General features: G+C 35.8%; 1 protein-coding gene across 2 annotated transcripts in view; it reads left to right on the top strand.

The window, feature by feature from the left end:
• The window catches only part of GPR149 (G protein-coupled receptor 149), a gene marked incomplete at both ends in the record, with an annotated part of 58,096 nt that overhangs the window by 21,878 nt on the left and 9,083 nt on the right, over positions 1–27,135 (top strand). The window contains one exon of one of the 2 annotated variants that reach the window (XM_080916418.1): positions 22,983–23,045. The exons of the other annotated variant lie outside the window; for it this stretch is intronic. Coding sequence (XP_080772544.1) covers positions 22,983–23,045 — 63 coding nt within the window. Of the gene's footprint in view, positions 1–22,982; positions 23,046–27,135 lie in introns of those variants that run through there. 2 annotated transcript variants of the gene reach the window in all.

Raw genomic sequence — 27,135 nt, 5'->3', positions numbered from 1 at the left:
TACCATGCTTTTGGACATTCAAACATTAAACTCTCACAGAACTAGACATGTTACTCTGCAGAGCTCTTGCCATGCTTGTTCCACAGAATAACAACAAAACCCAAACTCAGTTTTGTTGATATTTTTCTAGTTTTCTATTCTTTATTTCACCTATCGCTACTCAATCTTTAGTAGTTTTCTCCTCTTTCTACTTTTGGGCTTAGGTCATTCTTTCTTTCCAGTTTCTTGAAGCATGCGACTACATTATTTCAGAGCATCAACACCTGTTTTGGATGTTACTTTGCTGTATCTAGTAAGTCTGGGTATCCTGCTTTGCATTTTTATTTGTTTCAAAGTATTTTCTGGTTTCATTTTGGATTTCTTTCCTGACTCACTGGTGGCTTAAATGTGTGTTTAATTGTCACATTATGTGAATTTTTCCAGCCTTTCTTTAGATATTCATTTCTAGTTTTATTCTACTATGTTGTAAAAAAAAAAAAAGTTCAGTCTACTTGAACTTGTTGACTTTTTGCTATTTAAAATATGATTTATACTGAAGAACATCCTGTGTATGCTTGTGAAGAATTCATCTTCTGTTGCTGAAAAAATACCGTGAGTGGTTCTATCAAGCCCATTTGAGCTATAGCATTGCACAAATCTTCTAATTTTATTGGTGCTTTTGTCCAAACACTTTATCTATTATTGAGATGTAGATATTGAAGCTCTTCATCATGATGATATTGACATCAGTTTCTCACTACGGTCCTGCTAGTGTTTATATGTTAAAGGGTTGTTTTGTGTGTCAAGGGGTGCTTTCTGGTAAAGTGACCCTTACATACCTGTTCTTCTTCAAGACAAACAGTGCTCCAGCTTTCTGTGAAAATCACATCTCAGCTACCATTGATGCTTTTACCGACTCTGTATATTTCAAGAGGATTTAATTTAATCACCTCTGTTCTGAAATTATAATAAACACAGTAATAACTCATGCATTTGTGTAACAAATATAGAAAAAGAATTTCCAGGTTTGTTTCAGTTTTTTGTTTTTTTGTTTTTTTTTTTTTTTTTTTTGTTTTTTGGTGGGGGGGAATCCGTCAATACTCTGAAAAGTGCCTAAAGCTTATTTGCAATACAAATGGCATATTCTAGGAAACCTTGGATACTTAGTTGTGTCTCATTCCTCCCCACCATTGCTCCCAGGTAGGAAAAGACCTGCTTTTTTGAAGTTTAATAAGATACCCAAAGAGAGTGATAGGTCACAGGAGGAATAATTTAGGTTCACTGACTCAAATTCTTTTGAAGATCCATAATTTCTTACATCATGACATTTTTTTCTTGCTTTCCTCCTTTCTTTCGTCCTTTCTTTTTTACTTTCATTTGTTTGTTTGGTTTTTATTTTTTAGTTTTTCTTTTAATATTTTATTGGATCTTTTTTATTTGCATTTCAAATTTGATCCCCTTTCCCAGTTTCCAATTCATATGACCTATCCTATAACCCCTCCCCCAGCTCTATGAAGATGTTAACCAACACATCCACCTATCCCTTCCACCTCCTTGCCCAGACATTTCCCTACAGTGGGGAATATAGCCTTGGCAGGACCAAGGGCTTCTCCTCTCATTAATGCCCAACAAGACCATCCTCTGCTATGTATGCAGCTGAAGGGATGGGTCTGTACATGTGTCCTCTTTGGATAGTGGTTTAGTCCCTGCGACCACTGTTTGGTTGGTATTGTTGTTCTTATAGAGTTGCAAACCCCTTCAACTCCTTCAATTCTTTCTCTAACTCCTCCATTAAAGACCCCATTCTCAGTTCTACGGTTACCTATGAGCATTCGCCTCTGTATTTGTCATGCTGTGGCAGAGCCTCTCAGGAGACAGCCATATTAAGTCTATAATAAGTCTCCTGTCAGCATGTACTTATTGTCATCAGCAATATTGTCTTGGTTTGGTGGCTGTATGTGGGCTGGTTATCCAGGTGGGGCAGTCTCTGTACATCCTTTTCTTCAGTATCTTCTCCAAATGTTGTCTCTGTATTTCCTCCTGTGAATATTTTTGTTCCATCTTCTAGGAAGAGCCAAAGCATCTGCACTTTCGACTTTCTTCTTCTTGAGCTTCATGTGGTCTGTGAATTGTATCTTGGGTATTCTGAGCTTTGGGAATAATATCTACTTATCAGCGAGTGCATAGCATGAGTGTTGGTTTTGTTTTGTTTTATTTTATTATTATTATTATTTTTTTTTTTTTTTGTGATTGGGTTACCTCACTCAGGATGGTATTTTCTAGTTCCATCCATTTGCCTAAGAATTTCATGAAGTCATTGTTTTTAATAGCTGAGTAGTACTCCATTGTGTAAATGTAAATTTTCTGTATCCATTCCTTTATTAAAGAACACCTGTGTTGTTTCCAGTTTCTGACTATTATAGATCAGGCTGCTATGAATATAGTTGAGCATGTGCTCTTGTTATATGTTGTAGGATCTTCTGGGTATATGCCCAGGAGTAGTATATCTGGGTTCTCAGGTAGTACTATGTCCAATTTTCTGGGGACCCTCCAGACTGATTTCCAGAGTAGTTGTACCAGCTTGAAATCCCACCAACAATGAAGGAGTGTTACTCTTTCTTCACATCCTCACCAGCATCTGCTGTCAACTGAGTTTTTTATCTTAGCCATTCTGACAGGTATGAGGTGGTTGTTTTGATTTGCATTTTCCTGATAACCAAGGATGTTGAACATTTCTTTAGGTGCTTCTCAGCAGTTCAATATTCCTTAGTTGGGATTTTTTTTTGTTTAGCTCTATCCACATTATTTTAATTAATAATTTTTAAGGTTATTTTTGTCTCTGAAGTCTAATTTCTTTAGTTCTTTGTATATGTTAGATATTAGCCCTCTATCAGATGTATGATTGGTAAAGATTTTTTCCAAATTTATTGGTTACCCTTTTGTCCTAAAGACAGTGTCCTTTACTTTACAGAAGTTTTGTAATTTTATGAGGTTCTATTTGTCAATTCTTGATCTAAAAGCATAAGCCACTGGTGTCCTGTTCAGGAAATTTTTCCCAGCACCCACGTATTCAAGGCTCTTTCCCACTTTCTCTTTTATTAGTTTGAGCATATGCAGTTTTGTGTGGATGTACTTGATCCACTTGGAGCTTTGTACAGGGCAATAAGAACACATTGTTTTGCCTTCTTCTGCATGCTGACCTCCAGTTGAACTAGCACCATTTGTTCACAAGATCCAGGACACATGAGATGAACACACCTAAGGATAATAGGTGTAGAAGAGAGCGAAGAATATCAATTAAAAGGTACAGTAAATATCTTCAATGAAATCATAGAAGAAAATTTCTCTACCCTTAAGAATGAGACAACCATAAACATACAAGAAGTCTACAAAACTCCAAATAGATTGGACCAGAAAGAAATTCTTTCCGACACATAATAGTCAAAACACCAAATGTTCAAAACAAAACAAGAATACTAACTGCAGTGAGTGAAAAAGGACACATAACATATAAAGCCAGACCAATGAGAATCACACCAGATTTCTCAGGAAAGACTATGAAAGCTAGAAGATCCTAGACAGACATCATACAGACTCTAAGAGAACACAAATGCCAGCCCAGGTTACTATATCCAGCAAAACTCTCAATTACCATAGATGGAGAGAAGAACATATTGGACAAAACCAAATTTACACAATATCTGAACCCAAATTCAGCCCTTAAAAAGATAATAGATGAAAGATCCTACCGAAGGAGGGAAACTGCATCCTAGGAAAAGCAAGAAAAAAAACTATGAAAGAAAACCGAAAGAAGAAAGACACACAAACATAATCCTACCTCTAAAAAAAAGTAACCATTTTAATATTAAATAAAATATATTTTCAGCCAAAAGCTAACAAAAAAGATAGAGAAAAACACTTTTTATTCATCACAGGAAATATGTATCAAGATGACTTCTCAATCCTGAATATCTATGCTCAAAATACGAGATCACCCACATTAAAAATAGAAACCCTACTAAAGCTCAAAGCATATATTGCACCACACACAATAATAATGGGAGACTTCAACACCCTTCTTTCATCAATGGATGAATCATGGAAGCAGAAACTGAACAGAGACACAGAGAAACTAACAGAGGTTATGGACCAACTGGAATTAATAGACATCTATAGAATATTTCATCCTAAAACAAAAGAATACACCTTCTTTTCTGCACCTCATGAAACCTTTTCCAAAATTGACCATATGTCAGTAATAAAACAAGCCTCAACAGATATAAGATTGAAATACTCCCATGCATCCTATCAGGTCACCACGGTCTAAGGCTGGTCTTTAATAACAACAAAGACAACAAAAAGCCCATATACAAATGGAAACTAAACAATGCTCTATTAAACAATAGCATGGTCAAAAAAGAAATAAAGAGAGAAATGAAGGATTCTTTTTTTTAGAATTTAATGAAAATAAAAGCAAAATATACCCAAACATGTGGAATGTAATGAAAGAATTACTAAGAGGAAAACTCATACTTCTGAGTGCCTCCAAAACAGAACTGGAGAGAACATACACTAGCAGCTTGACAGCACAGATGAAAGCTCTAAAACTAAAAGAAGCAGATACACCCAAGAAGAGTAGAGGGCACAAAATAATCAAACTCAGAGCAGAACTCAATCAAGTAGAAACAAAAACAAACAAAAGAATACAAAGAATAAACAAAAGCAGGAGCTGGTTCTTTGAGAATGTAAACAAGATAGATAAAATCTTAGTCAGACTAACTAGAGGGCACAGAAAAAGTATCGAAATTAAAAAATCAAAAATGAAAGTGGAGACATAACAACAGAAACTGAGGAAATTCAAAAAATTATCAGATCCTACAACAAAAGCATATACTCAACAAAACTGGAAAATCTATAGGAAATGGGTAAATTTCTAAACAGATACCAGATACCAAAGTTAAATCAGGATTAGATAAATTATCTAAACATTCCTATAACACCAAAATAAAAAATTAAAAAATAAAAGCAGTCATCAAAAGCCTCCCAACCAATAGACCAGATGAGTTTAGAGCAGAATTATATCAGACCTTCATAGAAGACCTAATACCTATTCTCCCAAATTATTTCAAAAATAGAGACAGAGGGAAACACTACCAAACTCATTCTTCCCAGCCACAATTACTCTCATTCCTAAACTACACAAAGACCGTATGAGGAAAGAGAACTTCAGACCAATCTTCCTCATGAACATTTATGTAAAAATATTGAATAAGATTTTTGCAAACCGAATTCAAGAACACATCAAAACAGTCATTCACCATGACCAAGTAGGCTTTATCCCTGAAATGCAGTGACGGTTCAATATACAGAAATCCATCAATATAATCCATAATCCACCATATAAACAAACTCAAGGAAAAAGAAACACATGATCATCTCACTAGATGCTGAGAACGAATTTGACAAAATTCAACACTCCTTTATGTAAAAGTGTTGGAAAGAGCAGGAATCCAAGGTCCATGCATAAACATAGTAAAAGCAACATACAGTAAAGTAGACAATATCAAACTAAACAGTGAAAAACTTGAAGTAATCCCACTAAAACCAGAGACTAGATAAAACTGCCCATTTTCCCCCTACCTATTCAATGTAGTATTGGAAGTCCTGGCCAGAGCAATTAGACAACAAAAGAAAGTGAAAGGGACACAAATTGGGAAGGAAGAAGTCAAAATATCATTGTTTCCAATGATATGATAGTATACTTACGTGACCCCAAAAATTCCATCAGAGAACTCCTACAGCTGATAAACAACTTCAGCAAACTGGCTGGATATAAAATTAACTCAAACAAATCAGTAGCCTTCCTTTACTCAAAACATAAATGTGCTGAAAAAGAAATTAGGGAAAAGATACCCTTCACAATAGTCATAAACAATATGATATACCTTGGTGTGACTGAAATATCTGTATGACAAGAACTTCAAATCTCTGAAGAAGAAAATTGAAGATCTCAGAAGATGGAAAGATCTCCTATGCTCATGAATTGGAAGTATCAACATCATAAAAAATGGCCATATTACCAAAAGCAATCTACAGATTCAATGCAATCCCCATGGAAATTCCAACTCAATTCTTCATAGAGTTGGAAAGAGCAATTTGCAAATTCATCTGGAATAACAAAAAACCCAGGATAGCAAAATCTATTCTGAACAAGAAAATTTCTGTGGGAATCACCTCCCTGACCTAAAGCTCTATTACAAAAATTGTGGGGAAAAAATGGCTGGAACTAGGGAATATCATCCTGAGTGTGGTAACCCAGTCACATAAGAACACACATGATATGAAGTCACTGATAATTGGATACTAGTCCCAGAAAACTCTGAGTACCCCGGAAACATCTCTCAGACCTTATGAAGGTGAACAAAAAAAAAAAGGATGGCCAAAATATGGAAGCCTCATTCCTCTTAACAAAAAAAAGAAAAAAGAAAAAAAAATTGTGTATTCATCATATGTTATTATATAACAAATTTTGTGAGCTATAATATTTTATAAAATAAAAAAGTAATTAAAAAATAAAAAACACAAGCAAAATAAAGGAAAATGAACTGGTCTTTCTTTGGTATTTTATAAACAGAAAAATAATACAGGCACTGCAAAATACCATCAATAATCATTTGAGGCCATAATACATTCAAGAATTCCATAGGACTCAGATTTACATAATTCTTTTCTTTTAAACCTGAGTCATTTGCAAAACTGATTAATTTTCCGTTTTGTTTTCCTTCCCCCAGTTCTTCCTAGTTTCTCTCCATATCACATTATTTTTTTTATTTTTCTTTCAGAAAATAAAAGAAAAGAAAAACAAGAAATGAAATACCAACCAAACTACTAACCAAACACACAAAAAGATACACAAATTCACCCACAAAAGCCAAAATTAAAACAAAGGACAAAAATGCCCAAACAAAACAAAATAAAACAATCAAAATAAAATACTTTTGAGTACTGTCTTAGTCAGGGTTTCTATTTCTGCATAAAACATCATGGCCAAGAAACAAGTTGGGGAGGAAAGGATTTATTCAGCTAACAATTCCATATCGCTGTTCATCACCAAAGGAAGTCAGAACTGGAACTCAAGCAGGTCAGGAAGCAGGAGCTGATACAGAGGCCATGGAGGGATGTTGCTTACTGGCTTGTTTCCCATGATTTGGTCAGCTTGATTTCCTATAGAACCCAGGTCTACCAGCTGAAGGATGGCACTGCCCACAATGGGCTGGGCCCTTCCCCTTGATCAATAGTTGAGAAAATGTCTTATAGCTGGATCTCATGGAGGCTTTTTCCCAATCAGGCTCTTTTCTCTGTGATAACACCAGCATGTGTCAAGTTGACACAAAACCTGCCTGTATAAGTATATTTACTGTTGGCCAACTACTCATGGAAGTGTAGTAGTTATAACCAATGAGACTCCATTGGAGAAATTTGACTTGGTGTTTGTCAGTGGGCACCAAGTAGAGATAATGTCTTGATAAAGGATTGAAACCAATGGCTACTTTCACTCCTCAGTGCTGGGACCCCATCTAGAACCTGTGAGGGCCCTGTCTCACTGACTTCATATGTGCATTATTGTCTCTCTGACTTCAGTTGTACATCAATCCATTTCTGTGTATTTGTAACACACTGTTTTCTTGGAGTCATCCATCAGCTCTGCCTCTTACAATATTTCTGCCATCTCTTCCCTTATAGATTCCTGAGCCTTGAGGATAGGGTTTACATGAAGACATTGTGTTTCAGGCTGAATGTTTCACCCTGAATATTGTCTAATCATGAATCTCTGGTTAATTCTTATACAGTCCAAAAAAAAACCAAAAAACAAAAAAGCTTCTTTGATGTGAGTTGAGTGAGGTTATATATGGGAAAGAAAAAGAATTACAGGCATTTTCTTTGCTCTCTTTGAGCCTGTTTATTGGCTTTGCTGTCTCTGTTTTTAAATATCATCTCTGATATTGACTTAGGTAAAAAGATTCTGAGCTTGGGTTTGCTGGAAATTTATTTTGACAGCTGCCCAATAACAAGTGAATAGCATAATGGGCTTCTTTTCAAAAGAAAACACACATAACAAAACCAACCATCTCCCCCTCCCCCCAAACCAAACTTTAAAAACCTTCAACATAAATAATCTGACCATTAAATGCTTTCATTTTCAGAATCAGATATTGGCCATTTTAATAGAGTTTACTTAGACAATACCTTTTATTCATTTAAAAGTGTGCATACATTGCATACAGTATCATGGAGACATTAAAAAAGAATTGGCTTGACTCTCCTACTTCTTAACTGTCCTTGTCCCCTTTTCTGTCTGCCCTATTTTCTCCCCACCCCCTGCCTTTGCTTTAACTTTAGAGATACACATTGTGATTTTGACCTTGCAGTAATTAATTTGTGTCAATTACTAATACAGAATTTTAAATTTACGATGCACTTTTCTAAAACTTAAATGGGTAAAGAAGTGGTTGGTCTAAAAAGGTGCTGAAGAACACTTTTTGCTGAATGAAGATTCAAGCTGTAGCAATACAAGATGAGGTAACATCCTCCCAAGCAAGATTAGGACAGATGTTTACTTCAGTTTTAGCTTTCATGAATGAATTTCTCTATACTTTAGTTAAGGTACAAAGATAACCATCACAAGCTATAAAATGTATTAATAGTTTGCCTGTGTTCCTCAGAAAACAGGCTTTAATAATAAAGACAGGGCAAGTATGTGATAGGCACATCTTTAATCTTGGCACTCTGGGAACAAATGCAGGCAGATCTATGAGTTCCAGGTCAACCTGGTCTACATGGTAAGTTCCAGACCAGCTAACCCTAGATAATGAGACCTTGTCTCAACAAAATTAAGAAAACAACAAATAGTAGTAATAATATAATAATATGATGATGAAAAGGAAAAGGATGAGGAGAAAGAAAAAGGAGGAGGAGAGCATTAAGATAACAAAATGGTTCTATCTCCATCTTTGTGAGTGACATCTTGGGCTCCCTGTGGTCTATTCACAGTCTGTGAGAGCACTGTATTCCTGTATGATCCTTAATGCCATTTTAGCATGGTATAACTAGGCTTTAAGGATGGCTCTTTGGAATGAGAGATGGGAAGAATACAGTCATGAAACCAAAGAAGATGTTACAGTTATCGCTCTGTTATTTCTGTAATAGGAAAGAAAAATGATGCCTTAGATCAATAAAACCACTGATTTATTTAGGCAATCCACAAGTCTAATTTAGTGTGATGACATAAATGTAGAAATAAATCATGTAGGAACACATCTGTTGCAAACTATGGTTTGACATTTTCTTACTCACTTTGTTTTTTTTTTTTTTCCTTGTTTATGCTAAGTGACTGACATCAGTCAAGATTTGGTGCTAAATAGCATTGATTTTATGGTAGAGGAAAACTGGCCACAAAAATTTAACTTGACAATTCATTCTTCTGGTTACTGACCATATAGGTCAGTATATATAATCACCTCTGTGAAAAAATGCTAACAAATTAAAGTCATGTTCGAGAAGGAACAGCATTAACACTGATATCTGCAAACTTTAGTAGAAACCTCACCCTTTATACATGCTTTATCAAATGCATTAATAAGCAAAAGCTAATGGATATAAAATTGTACTGAAACAGAAACTATTTGTGTTCACTACCATTTTTATCTAACTCTTATATTTCTAGACAATAGAAGTAGGATGGAGTCATTTTGTTTTTTGTTTCTACACAACAAAGTACTCATGCATGAACATCTGTATATGCCATAGTTAAGATTGTGTTAAAAACTTTGCATCTTTAATAGAAATACCAATATAAGTTGAAGAACAAGTAGAACAGAGTTGCATGATTAAATTACTCCATTTAAAAATTTAGAGTAAAAACACAGTAACTGTAAGACAGGCATAAAAACAGGCAAAGGAATTCATTGTTGAATTTGCTTCAGTATCTGTGAAAAGCCACTAAGTTCCAGAAGGTGTCACCTGTGTGGGAGAAAGTAGTCAGACTTGTGTGGTTTAGTGATGAAAAGCAAAGAAGCCCTGCTGGTATGAGCCCAGATACTTAGAACTGACTAATAGGGTGAGTCCCAGTTGAAGCCCAAAGACCAGAGAATTCTGGACTGTGGCACCTGAGAGCCAGGGAAGGCAGGTGTTCTGGTAAAACAGAACAAGCATGTGCCTAGCCTCTTCCTCCTGTTTAGCCTCTCACGTCACTGGCATTGCTTAAGGTCACTTTTCCTTGCTTAATCTACTGATTCAACAGCAATCTCTCTAAGAACATACTGAGGCAGCACTTACACATGATTTAGGAGATTTCTTGGCATCTCTTACTCTAGATGAGTTTGCACTTTAATTAATTATACATTTTCTTTTATAATCAGGACTATAAACATAGGTCTGTTTTCAGCAATAATTCATCTACCATGAAATTTAAGCCTGGTTACTACTAGGAATATGAATTATGATGAAATGTAATTTAATTTGTGATAAAGCATTATGATCTATTCAGCATCTTAACATCTAATATTCTGGCACATCTAGCCTTCCAGTGAAAATAATGTCCTAGTTTCTAGTTCACAAAATAGCCTAAAACACCTTAGGCTGAAATTTATACAGATTTAATGCTGATGGAAATGCCCTTTGGTAAGCCGTGATGATGGTTCTGAGTCACTTTAATGGGAGGATACAGGCTCTCTATGGGATAAATGGATGACCACATTTGAAAAATACACTATTTATAATATTTAATGTTTCAGTAAAAAGTTATTGAGAAAATATTCTCAAATTATTATTAAATATTTAAAGTCATGTCTCCTACGTATTTTAAATAAAATTGCATATTAAAATAACTGTTTCTTACTAAGAAAATAACAGGAAAAAAGCAGTGTTAAAAAGTGACTCTTAGGTGAACATTTTAATCAACAATTTATTTTAGATACTTCCTAAGGTATTTGAAAGATATTGTATTTGTATATTTGTATGATATTTGAATTTTGAGAAACAAACCATTACCAAAAGTTATTACTTAGCTAGAACCAGATATTTATTATTGTTTAAACTCTATGGCAGCATATAGCTTGAAAGTCTAGGCAACAAAAACAGCTCATAATGTCACTGCAGTAGCAGACTCTTAGAACAGATGAGGTAATTGTCAGAGGAGCCAAGTGTTCTTGGAGGACTAGTCACCTCTCTACGGATGCATCACAATATTGCACCAAAGGCTGGCACCCCCACCCCCAACTTCTGATCTTCCTTTGCTTCCAGTGTTTTAGGAATGATTTTACCTGAAACTTAACCTTTGAATTTACAATACCTGTCTAAACAGTTTGATAAGCATTTTCATTTCATTCTAGGATTTAGCGTTTTGTACAAATTCTTTCAAGGACTCATTTATTCTTCAATAGTGTGTGGGTAATCTCCCATAATTTTGTGTTTGATCTAGTATTTTGTTTGCTGTTGACTATATGCTTTTTACTGTGGTCAGATAGGATAAATAAGGACTATCTCAATTGTCTTGTATTGATAATTTTTGTATTGCATAGCACTATATTGTAATACAAGATTTAATCTAGTAAAAGTTCTTTACCTGCTGAGAATACTGTATGTTTGTAATTTCTGGCTGAACTATTTCTTAGATGTGTGTTAAAATTATTTGTTCTATATTATTTAATTTGCATATTATTATAAAAAAGAATACTATTTGGGGCTGGCTTACAGGTGAGATGTCCACTCCAGTATCATCAAGGCAGGAGCATGGCAGCATCCAGGCAGGTGTGGTGCAGGTGGAGCTGAGAGTTCTACATCTTCATCTGAAGGCTGCTAGCAGAATGCTGACCTCCAGGCAGCTAGGACTAGAGTACTAAGTCCATTACCATAGTAACACACCTACTCCAACAAGGTCACACCTTGTGCCACTCATTGGCACAAGCATATACAAACCATCACATTCTACTTCCTCGTCCCCATAGGCTTATTCAAAAATATAAGTTTATGGGGGTCACACCTAAACATAGCATAATGCAAAATATATTTAGTCCAACTTTAAATGTCCCCATAGTCTATAACAGTCTCAACATTGTTAAAAGTCCAAGGTCTCTTCTGAGATCCATCCAATCACTTAACTGGAATCCCCCAAACAAGACAGGGAACCAGCAGAGCAAACTCCCATCTCTACATCTCTATATCTGATGTCAAAGTGGTCTTCAGATCTCCAACTCTTTTCATCTTCATTGACTGCCACATTTCTCCTGGGCTGGTTCCACTCCCTGTTAGCAGGTTTCCTCAGCAGATAGGCCATGGCTTTGGTATCTTGAACATCTTGGAGTCTCCAAGGCAACTTCAATGTTACAGCTTTTTGTTTCAATGTCTGGGATCCACACATGATCTTCTAGGCTCCTCCAAAGGGCTGGCATCACTTCTCCAGCTCTGCCCTTTGTAGCATTCTAAGCTCACGTTGAACCAGTCCACTGCCATTGCTGTTCATGTGATCACCCGATATTACTGGCATCTCCAATACACTGGGGTCTTCCAGTACAATTAGGCTTCACGAATTCTCATAGACTCTTTTCATGGTGCCAACTGTCACCCCCTTTGCATTACTCCTTTAGTCCTGGGCCTTCAACTACAACTGAGGCTGCACCTTCCCCAGTGGTCTTCCCTGGCCTCTCATAGTACCAAGCCTCAGCTGTTCTTCATGATGTCTTCATGCCTTCAAAACCAGTACCACTTGGGTGACTCTTACATATTACCAACTACAACTTCAGCAAGAGGTACAACCTTGGCTGTCTCTGAAACACAGCTTCTTTGTGCTCTCAGAATACATTTCCCAGAAGATTTTACCTCAGTGGTGCTAGTCTCTTCTTAATCACCACTAATTTCTTAGCTACAGCTAACCAACATATGGCCATATGGCCTAAGTTGTCTTGTTCTGTTGCTTGCTAGGACTGGAACATGTCCCCATTCTATTACCAACTTTCTTTTTTTCCGATTCCCACTTTAAGTAAGCTTGGGTGTCCTGGAATTTGCTCTGTAGATTGACCTTGAACTCAATGATCTGCATGGTTCTGTCTCCAGTAATGCTTGGGATTAAAGACATGTACCCTCATGCCTAGATTTAAGCTTTTCTTCACCTTGAACCTGCTCTGTTCTAGGCTGGCCTTGAACTTGTCTTTGACTGCTGGGATTAAAGGTTTATTCTATCATGACTGGACCTAAACTTAGCTGGCTGGGATCTTGCAACAAGGTCACTGCTCCTTTAATTCAATTTAATATCCTTGAACATAGGATTCAGCTCCGTTTCACTTCCTGGTGCACCTTTAATTCTTGAACCATGTATTTTGTATTTATCCTTTCTCAACTTACTCCTTTTCGTAAGAGTAAACTTTAGTAACCACACAAAAGAATTTACATCAGGTTGCTTTGAGACTTCATTTTTCAAAACAATCAAAATCCCTTCACTTTACCTTCTTTGGACAATGGCAAAAAGCAGCCACATTCCTCACCAAAATAAAACAGAGAGTCTTCAGACCACTTTCTGCATTTTTTCTCCACTGAAACATCTTGGGCCAGGCCTGTACAGTTCACATCATACTCAGCAACAAAACCTTCCACATTCTTACTAGGGTGGCCCATTAAGTCCCATTTAAAGCATTCTACTGCTTTCCAAATCCATAGTCCCAAAGTCCACGTTCTTCCAAACATAGTAAGGTTTATCACAACAATACTCCAGTCCCTGTACCAAATTCTGTCTCAGTTAGGATTTTATTGCTGTGAACAAACACCATGGCCAAGGTTAAGTCTTAAAAACAATATTTAATTGGGGCTCTCTTATAGGTCAGAGGTCCAGTTCAGTATAATCAAGGCAGGAACATGGCAGAGTTCAGGCAGGCATCATGTAGGCAGAGGTGAGAGTTCTACATCCCCATTTGAAGGCTGCTAGTCACAGACTGACCTTATTTTATTGTTTTGTTGGGAAGACCTGTCAATCAGAGAAAGTCAGGTACTGACATCACAGACAACTGTTATGTTAGGATTGATCTGTGAGCCCCTGTGCTCAGTACTCCTGTCTCAGATTACAGTGTCTGCTTGCTGAATTCCTCCCCAGTCAGTGTGTTTTCATCTTCTCTCATATATCTTGGCTTAAAGTTCATTTTGTCAGGTATTAGAACAATGACAAGTGTTTGTTTCCTCTGCTTTCTTTTCTCACCACCTCATTCTGTTCTTTTACTCTGATATCCATCTTTTGCATGTGTGTTTGCATCTTGATGAGATACATTTCTTGGAGGCAACAAATATAGTTCCTTGTTTTAAATTCTAACTAGTCATCTATGTCTTCTAAATGGGAATTGACATCATTAATAATCAGAGATATTGACAGGAGTGTGTTGATTCTTATTATTTTGTTGATTTTGTAGTGTTGTTTCTTCTCCCTTTTCTTATTCTTTACTTCTCTTCTTCCTCTTCTTTTTCTTTTTCCTCTTTCTCTTCTTTTTTTCTCTTCCTCCTCCTTCTCTCATGCCATTGTTCTGGCATGGTTTATTCTTTCTGTAGCTTTACAGTGTAAAGAGATGTGGCCATTTCAGTGTGTCACAAATACCTCAGAATTCTCCTTAATACTTTGTTATTTTATCTTTGTCTTTGTGTGATTGCTTGGGCTCATTTACCTTGTCCTCAAGTTCCTTTTCCTTATCTATGCCTGACTGATTTTATTGGTGAGACTTTCTATTGGTGAGTTCTTTTTAATTTAGCTTATTGTCTTTCTCACTTACATCATTTGAAATTGGGTTTTCTTCCGTGTTTCTATCTCTTTATTGCATTCTATTTCTACCCTGCACCACCTTATTTCGTTCAGCTGCTTGTATACTTGCAAAGGGACATTACAATCTTAGATTTCTTTGAACATACTTAAAGTCATGCTTCTGAAATATCTATCTGGGATTTCACCTAAATTTCTCACTAGATGTTCTTACTGTAGTAGGGTTAGAAATTTTGGTCCAGCTATGTTTTATTTTTATATTTTTTTAATGTTACTGCATTGACGTGTATACATTTGAGGTAATGTTCTTGCTTGAATTTTTTACCAGCTGTCTTCTTTCAGTTGCAATTTTTACATGGTACTTGCTTGTGGTATAGTTGAGGTGCATAATTCAGAAATGATTTCCTCAGTCCAGGAGCTCAAGTTGCCTGGTGCAGACCCTATATTATTTTCTGACTATAATATTAATTATGAGACATACCATAGCTACCTTATATTACCAAGGTACAAATGTTGTGCTAGTTGGTTAACAACAGTAGCCCCTCTGACCATAAAATGTAATATTGGAGCTTTAGTTAATAAGATTTAGATTAAGAGTGTGTGAGGATATGAATAAATGTTAGTTAAAAAGTAATAAAATCAAGGTGGGTAAAATAGCTAAGAGAAGAAAGTTAAGATATTGTTAGGAAACAAAAACCCTAAAGATTGTAAAAAGTGATGATAATTATAATCAAAGCATAAAAAGAAGAGGGAATAAAGATGAGAGGAAGAGGGACATAGGAATAAGAGGAGAATATTTGCAGTATAGCTAAAGAGTAGAGAAAAGAGTTCCACATTCTAGATTGAGTACAGAAACATACACAGCAACCCAGAGACCTAAGAGCAACCTTCAAACCAACCACTGTGAATCACTGAGTCACCGACACACATGCACCAAGTTGAAAGGAAAGGTCTTGTGTTAGATCTCCCTGGGCTCCTCTGAATTGCTGCCATAGGAAAGGCCCTTGATTTCTGTGGCCTCAATGTTTTGTGTTGTTTTGGCAACTGAAGAGGGAAGGTTGTAAGTCTTTTCCTTGTAGTTCACTAAGAACATGGCGTGCAATGGTAGCCTATTCTCCTCCTGACCTCCCCTTATACTTATTAATGCTGTCCCCAGGAATGCTTAACGCAGTCAAGTCGTGCCAATTTGAGAGGCCTTACAGTTGGACTCCCATTCTTAGCTCTCCTACCTGATTTTCTGTTAAAATTATTCCTGGTGTGCTTATTAAGTGTGGCTTCAAAGAATGAATTGGGTAATGTTTGTTCTGTTTCTATTTTGTGGAATAGTTTAAAAAGTATTGGTATTAAGTATTCTTTGAAAGTCTGATAGAATTTTTTTTGGGGGGAAGGAGATTTTTTAATGACTGCTTTTATTTCTTTAGCAGTTGTGGGACTGTTTAGATAATTTGCCCAATCCTGACTTAACTTTGGTACCTGGTTTATAACTAGAAAATGATTCATTTCCTTCAAGTTTTCCAGATTTGTAGAATATGGATAGGCTTTTTTAGTAGTATCTGATGATTTCTTGAGTTTCCTCAGTTTTTGTTATGTCTCCGTTTTTATTTCTGATTTTGTTGATTTCGATATGGTCTCTGTGCCCTCTGGCTAGTCTGGCTAAAGGTTGATTTTTCTTGTTAATTTTCTCAAAGAACCAGCTCCTAGTTTTGTTGATTCTTTGTCTAGTTCTTTTTGTTTCTACTTGGTTGATTTCAGTTCTGAACTTGATTATTTCCTGTAGTCTACTTCTCTTGGGTGTATTTGCTTCTTTTTTTTTGTTCTAGAGCTTTCATTTGTGCTGTCAAGCTGCTAATGTATGTTCTCTCCAGTTTCTTTTTGGAGGCACGCAGAGATATGAGTTTTCCTTTTAGCACTGCTTTCATTGTATCCCTTAAGTTTGGGTATGTTTTGCCTTCATTTTCATTAAATCCTAAAAAGTGTTTAGTTTCTTTATGTCTTTCTTCACCAAGTTGTCATTGAGTCATTTTCAGCTTTCATGTGTATGTGGGCTTTCTGTTGTGTTTTGTTGTTGTTAAAGAGCAGTCTTAGTACATGGTGCTCTGATAGGATGTATGGGATTATTTCAATCTTCTTGTATCTGTTGAGGATTATTTTGTGACTGATTAAATAGTCAGTTTTGGAGAAGTTACTGTGAGGTGCTGAGAAAAGGGTATATTTTTTTTTGTTTGTTTAAGATGAAGAGTATTATACATGTCTTTTAAATCCCTTTGGTTCATAACTTACCTTAGTTTCACTGTGTCTCTGTTTAGTTTCTTCTTTCATGATAAGAGTTGGGTGCTAAAGTCTCCCACTATTATTGTGTGGTGCAATATATTTTTTGAGCTTTAGCAAAATTTCTTTTATAGATGTGGGTGCCCTTGCATTTGGAGCATACATGATCAGGATTGAGAATTCATCTTGAATAGATTTTTTTCTTTGATGAGTTAAAACTATCCTTTGTTATCTTTTTTGATAACTTTTGGTGGATAGTCAATTTTATTTAATAGTAGAATGACTACTCCAGCATGTTTCTTGGGACCATTTGCTTGGAAAATGTTTCCCCAACCTTTTACTCTGAGATAGTGTCTGTCATTGTCACTGAGATGAGTTTCCTATATGTAGCAAAATGCTGGGTCAGTTTTACACATCCAGTCTCTTAGTTTATATCTTTTTATTAGGAATATGAATCTATTGATATTAAGGAATATTAAGGAATATTAAGGAATAGTGATTGCTGTTTTCTGTTATTTTTGTTGTTAGAGGTAGAATTATGTTTGTGTGCTTTTCTTCTTTTGCGTTTGTACTATTGCTCATGCTAAGAAGTGCTTAGTGGCAGGAGCCTGATATGGATGCCTCTTTAGAAGCTCTGCCAGAGCCATATTGATACAGGTGAGGATGCTCACAGCTAACCCTCCAGCTGAGTAGAGGGACCCCAATGGAGGAGCTAGAGAAAGAACTAAAGGAGCTGAAAGGGTTTGCAACCCCATGAGAAGAACAACAATATCAACCAACCAAACTCCCCAGAGCTCCCAGGGACTAACACACCAACCAATGTGTACACATGGAGAGACCTATGGCTTCAGGTGCATATGTAGCAGAGGATGGCATTGTCTGGCATATAATGGGAGGAGAGGCCTTTGGTCCAGCAAAAACTCATTTCCTCAGTGTAGTGGAATGCCAAGGCGATAAGGTAGGAGTGGATGGTTGGGAATGTGGACATCTTTATGGAGCAAGGCAAGAGAGAAGTGTTGTAGTAAATGTTAAAAAATAAAAAAAATTAAAAAAAAAAGGTTTATCTCTCTATCGGTTCTGAGGACTCACTCCTCAGGCCTGACCCTGATAAGGAGCCACAGACACCTCCATCACTTGGCTTGAGCTCCCAAGTTCAAGCCACCCCCATGGCCCAACTTGTTTGTGTAACTCCCTTCTCTGGCGGTTTTCTACTGCCTGTTCTCTGCCTCTGTTCCAGTGTGTTTCTCTACACCAAAATCGCACATAAACACAACTTTACAGCCTGATAGCTTTTCATTCAGGTTTATATATTAAACTCTCAATCCACAAACCCTCTACACAACAAGATTACATAAAATAGACAAAGATACAAACTGCTCTTTTATATGAGATATTAGACCTATAAAATCCTTAATGTTCATAGTTATTTAATGCCAATCAATATCACCTGTGTCTAGCTGGTCCTTGGGAACCACCATTTTGCCATGACGTTCACACCAGTCCCCTGACCTCAGACCTCTCAGTGCTCTCACCCTACTTTGCCCCGCCCAGTCACTGACTTTCCTATATTTTACTAATTAAAATGGGAAGCATCAGTTGGAGTCATGTGACTAGGCATCCCTTCTTGGGGAACTGAAATTAACATTAAAATACAAATAGCTTCAGCACAATCTACAGAGAAGGGTGGAAAAAAGATAAAATATGAATTGTAAGTGCATAGATTATCCAATAAAAATTATTTAAAAAATCACTCCTGGCTTGATAAATTTATGCAAAAATCTTGTCTCTTGGAGAATAAAAATATATTAACTTCACTATTTTTTTTCATTGAGTTTTAATGATGAGATCTTTAATCTGCCATCTTAGCTTATATTGCTAGATTTGTTAAAGGAACAAGATAATTTTTTTATTCTTGACATTATAATGTCAATGTATACTATTTTCTTTTCAGAAATAAGCAAAAAATAGTGATCCATTGTAGTGTTTAATGCTGATTTTTAAGAGGGCTTAGAATCTCCTAGGAGACAAGCCAGTAGGAATTCCTGTAAAAGAGTATCAATATTATATTAACCTTTGAGTATTTCTGTGTGCTGGCTATATTTTACTTGCTGTGAAAAAACACCACAATCAAAGCAATTTATAAAAGAAGAAGTTTATTTGGATGTACTCTTGCAGAGAAATAAGAGCACACTTTGTTTGTTTCAATTTAGTTGCTTCATCCCTATGACCCTTTTTTTTCTGATCATCTATTGAGTGTCTCTATCATTTTGCTGTAGCCATTGAAATGTTTGACTGGCTCTCTCTTTAACTGTGATGCAAATATTAGTTACTGTTTTATTTTTCACCAACTTTTAAATACAGACTTCTTGCTCTCACTTCTTGAAATAATGATATTAGTGGGATAACCTTACATTTAGTCTTGTGGTTTTAAGTTTTGCTCATATGTTCACTTGTATGACATTACCACCTGAACAAAATCAATACACCAACATTTGAAAGTGAATGTTGATACTAATTATTAATTATTAATGTCCTTCATTTAGTTTATTTTTAATTACATTATTTGGGTTATCATTTTTAGATCCTAAGGACTTCTAAAATATCTACCTCTAAACATTCTTTATTAAACCTATGACACAAAGTGGAATAGAACATATATCCTGATCTGTATGCACGCAATATATTCAGCCATGACCACTCTTAGAAGTTTAATGTGGAGATCTTTGATCCACTTACACTTGAGCTTTGTACAAGGAGATAAGAAAGGGTCTATTTTCATTCTTTTGCATGCTGAGTGCCAGTTGGACCAGCACCATTTGTTGAATAGGCTGTCCTTTTTCCATTGAATGTTTACTGCTCCTTTGTCAAAAATCAGGTGACCATATACGTGAGGGTTCATTTCTGGATCTTCTACTCTGTTCCATTGATCCACATGCCTATTTCTGTACCAGTACCATGCAGTTTTCAGCACAATTGCCTTGTAATATAGCTTGAGATCAGGAATAGTGATTCCCACAGATGTTTTCTTGTTGTTGAGGATGGATTTTGTTATTCTTGGTCTTTTGTTATTCCAGATGAAATTGCACATTGCTCTTTTCAACTCAATGAAGAACTGGGTTGGAATTTTGATGGGGATTGCGTTGAATCTGTAGATTGCTTTTGGTAGAATGGCCATTTTTAAAATGTTGATCCTTCCAATCCATGAGCATGGGAGATCTTTCTATTTTCTGAGATCTTCCTTGATTTCCTTCTTTAGAGGTTTGAAGTTCTTGTCATACAGGTCCTTCACTTGCTTAGTTAGAGTCACACCAAGGTATTTCATAATTTTTGTGACTATTGTGAAGGGTATCTTTTCCCTAATTTCTTTCTCCACATGTTTGTCCTTTAAATATAGAAAGGCTACTGATTTGTTTGAGTTAATTTTGTATCTAGCCACTTTGCTGAACTTGTTTATCAGCTGTAGGAGTTCTCTGGTGGAATTTTTGGGGTCACATAAGTACACTATCATGTCATCTGCAAAGAGTGATGTTTTTACTTCTTCCTTTCCGATTTGTATCCCCTTGATCTCCTTTTGCTCTCTAATTGCTCCAGCCAGGACTTCCAGTACTATTTTGAATAGGTAGGGGGAGAGTAGGCAGCCTTGTCGAGTCCCTGATTTTAGTGGGATTGCTTCAAGTTTCCCACCGTTAAGTTTGATGTTGGCTGTTGGTTTGCTGTATATTGCTTTTATTTTGTTTAGGTATGGACCTTGGATTCCTGTTCTTTCCAGAACTTTTAACATGAAGGGGTGTTAAATTTTGTCAAATGCTTTCTCAGCATCTAGTGAGGTGACCATGTGATTTTGTTCTTTGAGTTTGTTTATATGGTGGATTATATTGATGGATTTCCTTATATTAAACCATCCCTGCATCATAGGGATGAAGCCTACTTGGTCATGGTGAATGATCATCTTGATGTGTTCTTGGATTCGGTTTGCAAGGATTTTGTTGAGTATTTTTGCATCAATGTTCATAAGTGAGATTGGTCTGAGGTTCTCTTTCCTTGTAAGGTCTTTTAACCTTTTCTTTATAGAGAATGAGATTAAAACCTGTAATAAGTTTATGATTTGCCCAGGGTCACAGAATTTTTTAGTAGTAAAAGATGTGCTATATTACTTGCTGCCCTGAAAATCAGTGAAAATACACTTTAAGAAAAGTTATTGAAAAGTATTTTCCTGAGACTGGAGAGATGGGTCCACGTTCAGTTCCCAGCACCTACATCAAGCAGCTTATCAGTAACGCAAACTCACTAGGATCTGGTGTTTCCAGGTCTTTTTGAGTATCCAACCACACACATAGCACACACTCACACAGATATATACATATAAATATGTTTTTGAAATAAATGTAAAATTTTAGGTATCTTCTATGCCATAGAATTTACTAATTTCAAGTTTAAGATTTAATAATTTCAAAGTGTGTAGACTGATTAGATATGGCTCCCATAACTTCATGTTTTTTAATCCTTGGTCTATAAAGAGTGGCACTATTAGGAGGTGTGGTGATTTTGGAGTAGGTGTGGACTTGTGTATGTAAGTGTAGGGGCTGGCATTGAAGTCTCCTGTGCTCAAGCTCTACCCAGTGTCACAGATTATCTTCTGCTTGCTGCCGGAAGATAAAGGGAACTCTCAACTCTTGCTCTAGCACCATGTCTGCCTGCATGCTGATAAGGGACTAAACACTTGAAACTATAAGTCAGCTGCAATTAAATGTTTTGTTTGTTTTGTTTTTTTAATAAGAGCAACCATGGTCATGCTGTCTCTTTGTAGCAATGAAACTCTAACTAAAACAGTGAATAATGTTTCCTTACCACTGTTTTGAAAGATATCCCCAACAGCACACAACATGCCACTGGACAAGTCATTTTAATTAAGATAAGATAATTTATTTCACCCTATTTTTTCCTTATGGATCTAGGGATAAAAGTCAGGAACATATATATAAAGCAACTACTTTAGTCTCGAGCTGTGTTCTCACAGCTATTATTCCTGTATAAAATTAATTTGCTTCTTAGGATTCACTTATTCCTGATAAAATATATATTTCTAAATATAATTTGTGATTCCTATTTTTATTTTATAGGAATTGAACTCAGAGATTTTTATACATATTAAGAAAAACTTTACCATTGAACTATACTCATGGCCCTTTTAAAATAATTTTTTTCTTTTGAGAAAGTTTCACCAAGTTGCCCAGGTTAGTATTAAGCTCAAAGTGGTCCAAGCAGGTCATAGAATTGAGACCCTACTATGTTAACTTCCCAAATTTCTGGACTTAGAAATAGACACCACCAAGCCCAACCCATATTTCAAGTTAGTTTATTCTCTTGTTTTTGTTAGAAAAAAAGGGCAGGTAAAACATAAAAATAAACTTGAATCTGTAGCACATATGTCACTCATAGAAGACAAGTCACTTTATTTCTATTAGACCAGAGAACTGGAAAACGCCTCTTAATAATCCTCAAACTAATAATAACACATTTAAATCCACATTAATTAAATAAATAACAATTAAATTCCCATAGTAATTCTTGTAGCTATGGTGGTCATGCCTATTGGCTGAAATTAATTTGAAATTATGTTTTGAAAATATGAGGAGGAAAATTTCTCTAAGAAAGAAAGAAATTTAAATGAAACAGTATGTTCATAAAAATTTTGTTCTGGCTATAAGATTAATGCAAAATGAGATTTTATATTTAGGTTGGACTTTTTTTTTCCATCGTAATGGCTAATGCTTCAACCAAAGTGGAATTTGAATTAATCTTTGTATCATATTTGAATTAAATATATATTTAAATCAATTTTTTTGTTTTGTTGTTGTTGATATTTTAGTTAGCTATAAAATTGGCTTTAGAGCTTTCTGTTATTCCTCTAGTAGGAATCAGATTATCACCTTTATTTTTCTAGATTAATAATCACATAAAAATCACAGAATGTGATTTATCCATGAAGACACAGAGTTTGAGATAGTTCAGAGCCAAACAGACTCACATATCTGTTGCTGTGAAATATATGGCCCATGATCTGGCAAATTCAGCATCATCTGAGAGTGTTTTGTAAGTCCCATGACATGCCTTCTAAAGCCCATTTTGCATTTGCACAAACAATAACATTTTTATTTTAATGAAGTCCACCTTATCAAATTTTCATTTGTGCTTTTGGTGTCAAGTCTAGTAACACTTTGCCTCTAGATTGTAAAGGGTGTTCATTGTAAGTAAAATTTTTATAATCATATTTTAATTTTTAATCTATTTGAATAAATTTTTGAATAAAAAGAGACAATTCTAGTCCATTTTAAAATATGCACACACACACACACACACATATATATATATATGAACCTGTTTATATTTTAATGTTAATTCCACTTCCCCAAGAAGGGCTGCCCAGTCACATACTCAAGAGGTGGGTGACTTCATCAGAACCTTCCCATTTTAATTAGTAAAATAAAGGAAAGCCAGTGACTGGGTGGGGCAAGGGAGGTATAGAGAGCAAAGATCTGAGAGGTGAGAGGTAGGAGGGTGGAAGTCATGGCAACATGGAGCTTTCCAAGGACCAGCTAGACCCAGGTGGGTTTGATTGGTCATTAAGGATTTTACAGGTCTAATGTTTCATATATAAGGGCACTTTGTATCTTTGTCTATTTGATACAATCTTGTTGTGTACAGCGTTTGTAGATTGAGAGTTGGATATATAAACCTGTATGAAAAAGCTATCGGGCTGTAGAGTTGTGTTTGTGGAATTTTGGGGTAGAGACACATCCCCGTACAGAGGCAGAGAACAGGCGGTAGTAAACCACCAGGGAGGAAAGTTGCATGGACAAGTTGGGCCATGGTGGTGGTTCAGATCGGGTAACAGGTGTGTGTGGCTCCCTATCAGGGTCGGGCCTGAGGTGTGAGACCTCAGGGCTGATAAAGAGATAAACCGTTTTTATTTTTTAATATTTACTGCAATACACACACACACATCATCATCACCACTTGCTAAAAAGCCTATCTTGCTTTCTTCCAATTGCTGTTGCACCTTTGTGTAAAATTAATAGAAGACATATATGTTTTTAGATTTATGTCTATTTTTGTGTCTCTGTGAATGTGCATCATGTATGTGCAGGTGCTCTGAAGGACAGAAAGATGACCTGGAGCTTGAGTTAGACGGAGGTGTGAGCTGCTTGATGTTGGTGCTAGAAACTGAATTCAAATCCTCGAATAACAGCAAGTTTACTTAACTACTAGGCTACACCTCCTATGAAAGCATATTTTTTCTGTCTACTTTTGACTTTTTATACCACTCCATTGATTTAAATGTTTAGCCCTCTTTGAGCATCATGGGATTATTATAGCTGTATTAAAATTCAGCAGTTTATTCCTCTCACTGTGCCCATAATTTTCTTTCTCAAAATTATATTAAATATTTTAGATTATTCATATTTCTGTATAAATTTTAAAATACTCTTACATATATCTGTAAAAATACCTTACTGGGATTTTCATACAAATTATATTAAAGATATATCAATACAAAGAAAATTGATATCTTGCTGTGCTGAGTCTTCTAGCCCTTGTTTTTTTCCTTGATTTAGATATTTGGTTTCTTTGAGTATCTTGCTCATTGCCAGTATAGGCATCTGTATTGGTAAAATTTATATTTTCAGTTTTTCCTGGGTACACATCCACTCATGATACACACTCACACACACACACACACACACACACACACACACACACGCACGCACACACACATACATATATAATATCTCCAATGATTATATCCTATAATCTTATTTAGATCTATGTTTAGTCTTGAAATTTTTATGGTTTCCTGGGATTTTTCTCTATGGATTAATCATGTCACCTATAAATAGCTACAGTTTGTTGTCTGTTTTCTTCACTTTAAGCTATGTGGTTACTGTACTGCACAGAACAGTAAGCACATTTCCTGAATTTTCTCCAGTTTTATGGGAGAGAGAGAGTGTAACTTTCACCATTGATGCAGTTATCTGGACAGTTCTCATTGGTACTCTACCAAAGTGAGAATTTCTTTCATCCTGCCTTTCATATTGTTTAATCATAAATATACATTTGATTTTGAAAACTGGTTTTTTTTCTGCATCAGTTAATATGATTATTATCTTAGTTAAGACTTCTACTGCTGAAATGAAATGCCATCCCCAAAAAAGCAAGATGTGGGTCAAATGGCGTATTTGGCTTACACTTTCACTGAAGGAAGTTAGGGCAAGACCTGGTACAAAGCTCTCTGTGACTTAGTCAGCCTACTATTTTTTATAATACAGGATCATGCTCAGAGGTGTCACCACAACTGGTTAAGCTATCCTCTACCATTCACTAACAAAGAAAATACCTTCCAAGCTTTCCCTCAAGCCTATCTTATGAAAGCATTTTTCTCTCTGAGGTTACTTCCTTTCAGATGGCTTGAGCTTGTGTCAAGTTAACATAAAACTAGCCAGCACAATTATGAAATTTTTCTTTCTTAACTGGATGTATCACATTCATCAGTTTTTGAATTCTAAATCAGCCTAACATTTCTGTAGTAAACTTTACTTGGTTATAACATGTAATTAATTTATTGATGCCCGGATTCTAATTGTTAATATTTGTTTGAGATACATGCATTTATATTTATTTATATATTATTCTGTAAAGATTCTGATACTATCAATATTGTTTTAGTATTAGACTAAAATCAAATCTTTGAAATAAACCATTCCTTCCTCTTATAGTTTTTGCAAGAAAATTGATTTTTATTAGTTCCATTGAAAGTTGGTAGATTTCTCTTGTGAAACCTTCTATGCTGTAGTGTATTTCTCCTTTGACCTTTTAAAGTTACAGTTTCAAATGCCCGGGTAGTTTCAGTAGACTTCAATCCCTGTTTAATTTTTAGATGCCCTGTGGTAGGCTTTGTGCTTCCAGGGAGTCAGTACGCTTCATTTAAGTCGCGGAATTCAAGTGTGTGATTTGGGTATTATGCCTCCCCATCCTTCCAGCACCTCTGGGTACCACCTATTCCTTTCTTATGCAGATCATCAGCATCTTCTCTTTTTCTTTTATCAGTGTTCTTAGGGGTTTGTCCATGTTATTGATCTGTTAAAAACCAACTCCCATGCATTGAAAAGTCTGTTGCTTTCATTTTCATGATTTCTGTTATCTTATTTTCTTCTTTATTGCTGCTTTGCTTATTTTTCTTTTGCTTTTGTAAAAATAAATCTTGGTGAAAGCTTAGACTTGAAGCTGATTTTATATTCTAATACACAGGTTTAGCTTTAAATTTTTTTCTCAGCGCTGCTTTAGTATGGATTTTAATACGTTGCATTTATTTTAATTCAGCCCAATGTATTTTTCTGTCAACATTTCTTCTTTGAGTCATGAACCATTTCTTAATGTTTACTTAGTTTCTAAGAGTTTGGGAATGTTCTTGTTAAATTATGATAACCCTGATTCCACAGAAAGAACAATATTCTGTATAATTTTATTATTCAATGCATTTCCATTTCTTTTGAATCACATAACAAATTAAAGGTAACCTCAGAGAATACTAAAATACATTCATATCACATAAAGATATGTAAACACAATTGCTTCCCCTTGGATTAATTGGACTTCAAATGAGCCCAAGTTTTAGTTTTCTAATCTAACCATGCCTGTTGAGGTAAATTTTCAAATTAGGACTCATCTCTTTATCGGACCCCGGTGTCTCATTCGTAGATCCTACTCTAAGTGTATTGCCGAGTGCACGGCCTTTGTCACATAATTGGCAAGATGTATTCTCCACAGGTTTCCCTTCTCAGGCAATTCTCTGCCTGCCCTGGTGCTTCTGTCCCAAGTAGACATGACCACCTCAGTGTGTTTCTTTCCTCCACTTCCCGGCACAAACATGACTCTAAAGCCTGGTAGCTTTTTATGTATATTTATGTATTAAATTCTCAATCCACAAGCCCTCTACACAATAAGATTACATCCGATGGATAAAGATACAAACTGTTCTTTCATATGAGATAAAATGACCTTCAGAAACCCTTAAAAATATTCATATCCACCCATCATCT

Source organism: Micromys minutus, assembly GCF_963924665.1.
Source record: "Micromys minutus genome assembly, chromosome: 4".
NCBI classification, from domain to species: domain Eukaryota; kingdom Metazoa; phylum Chordata; class Mammalia; order Rodentia; family Muridae; genus Micromys; species Micromys minutus.
The sequence above is the reverse complement of the archived record's forward strand: the minus strand, read 5'-3'. Positions and strand labels throughout refer to the sequence as shown.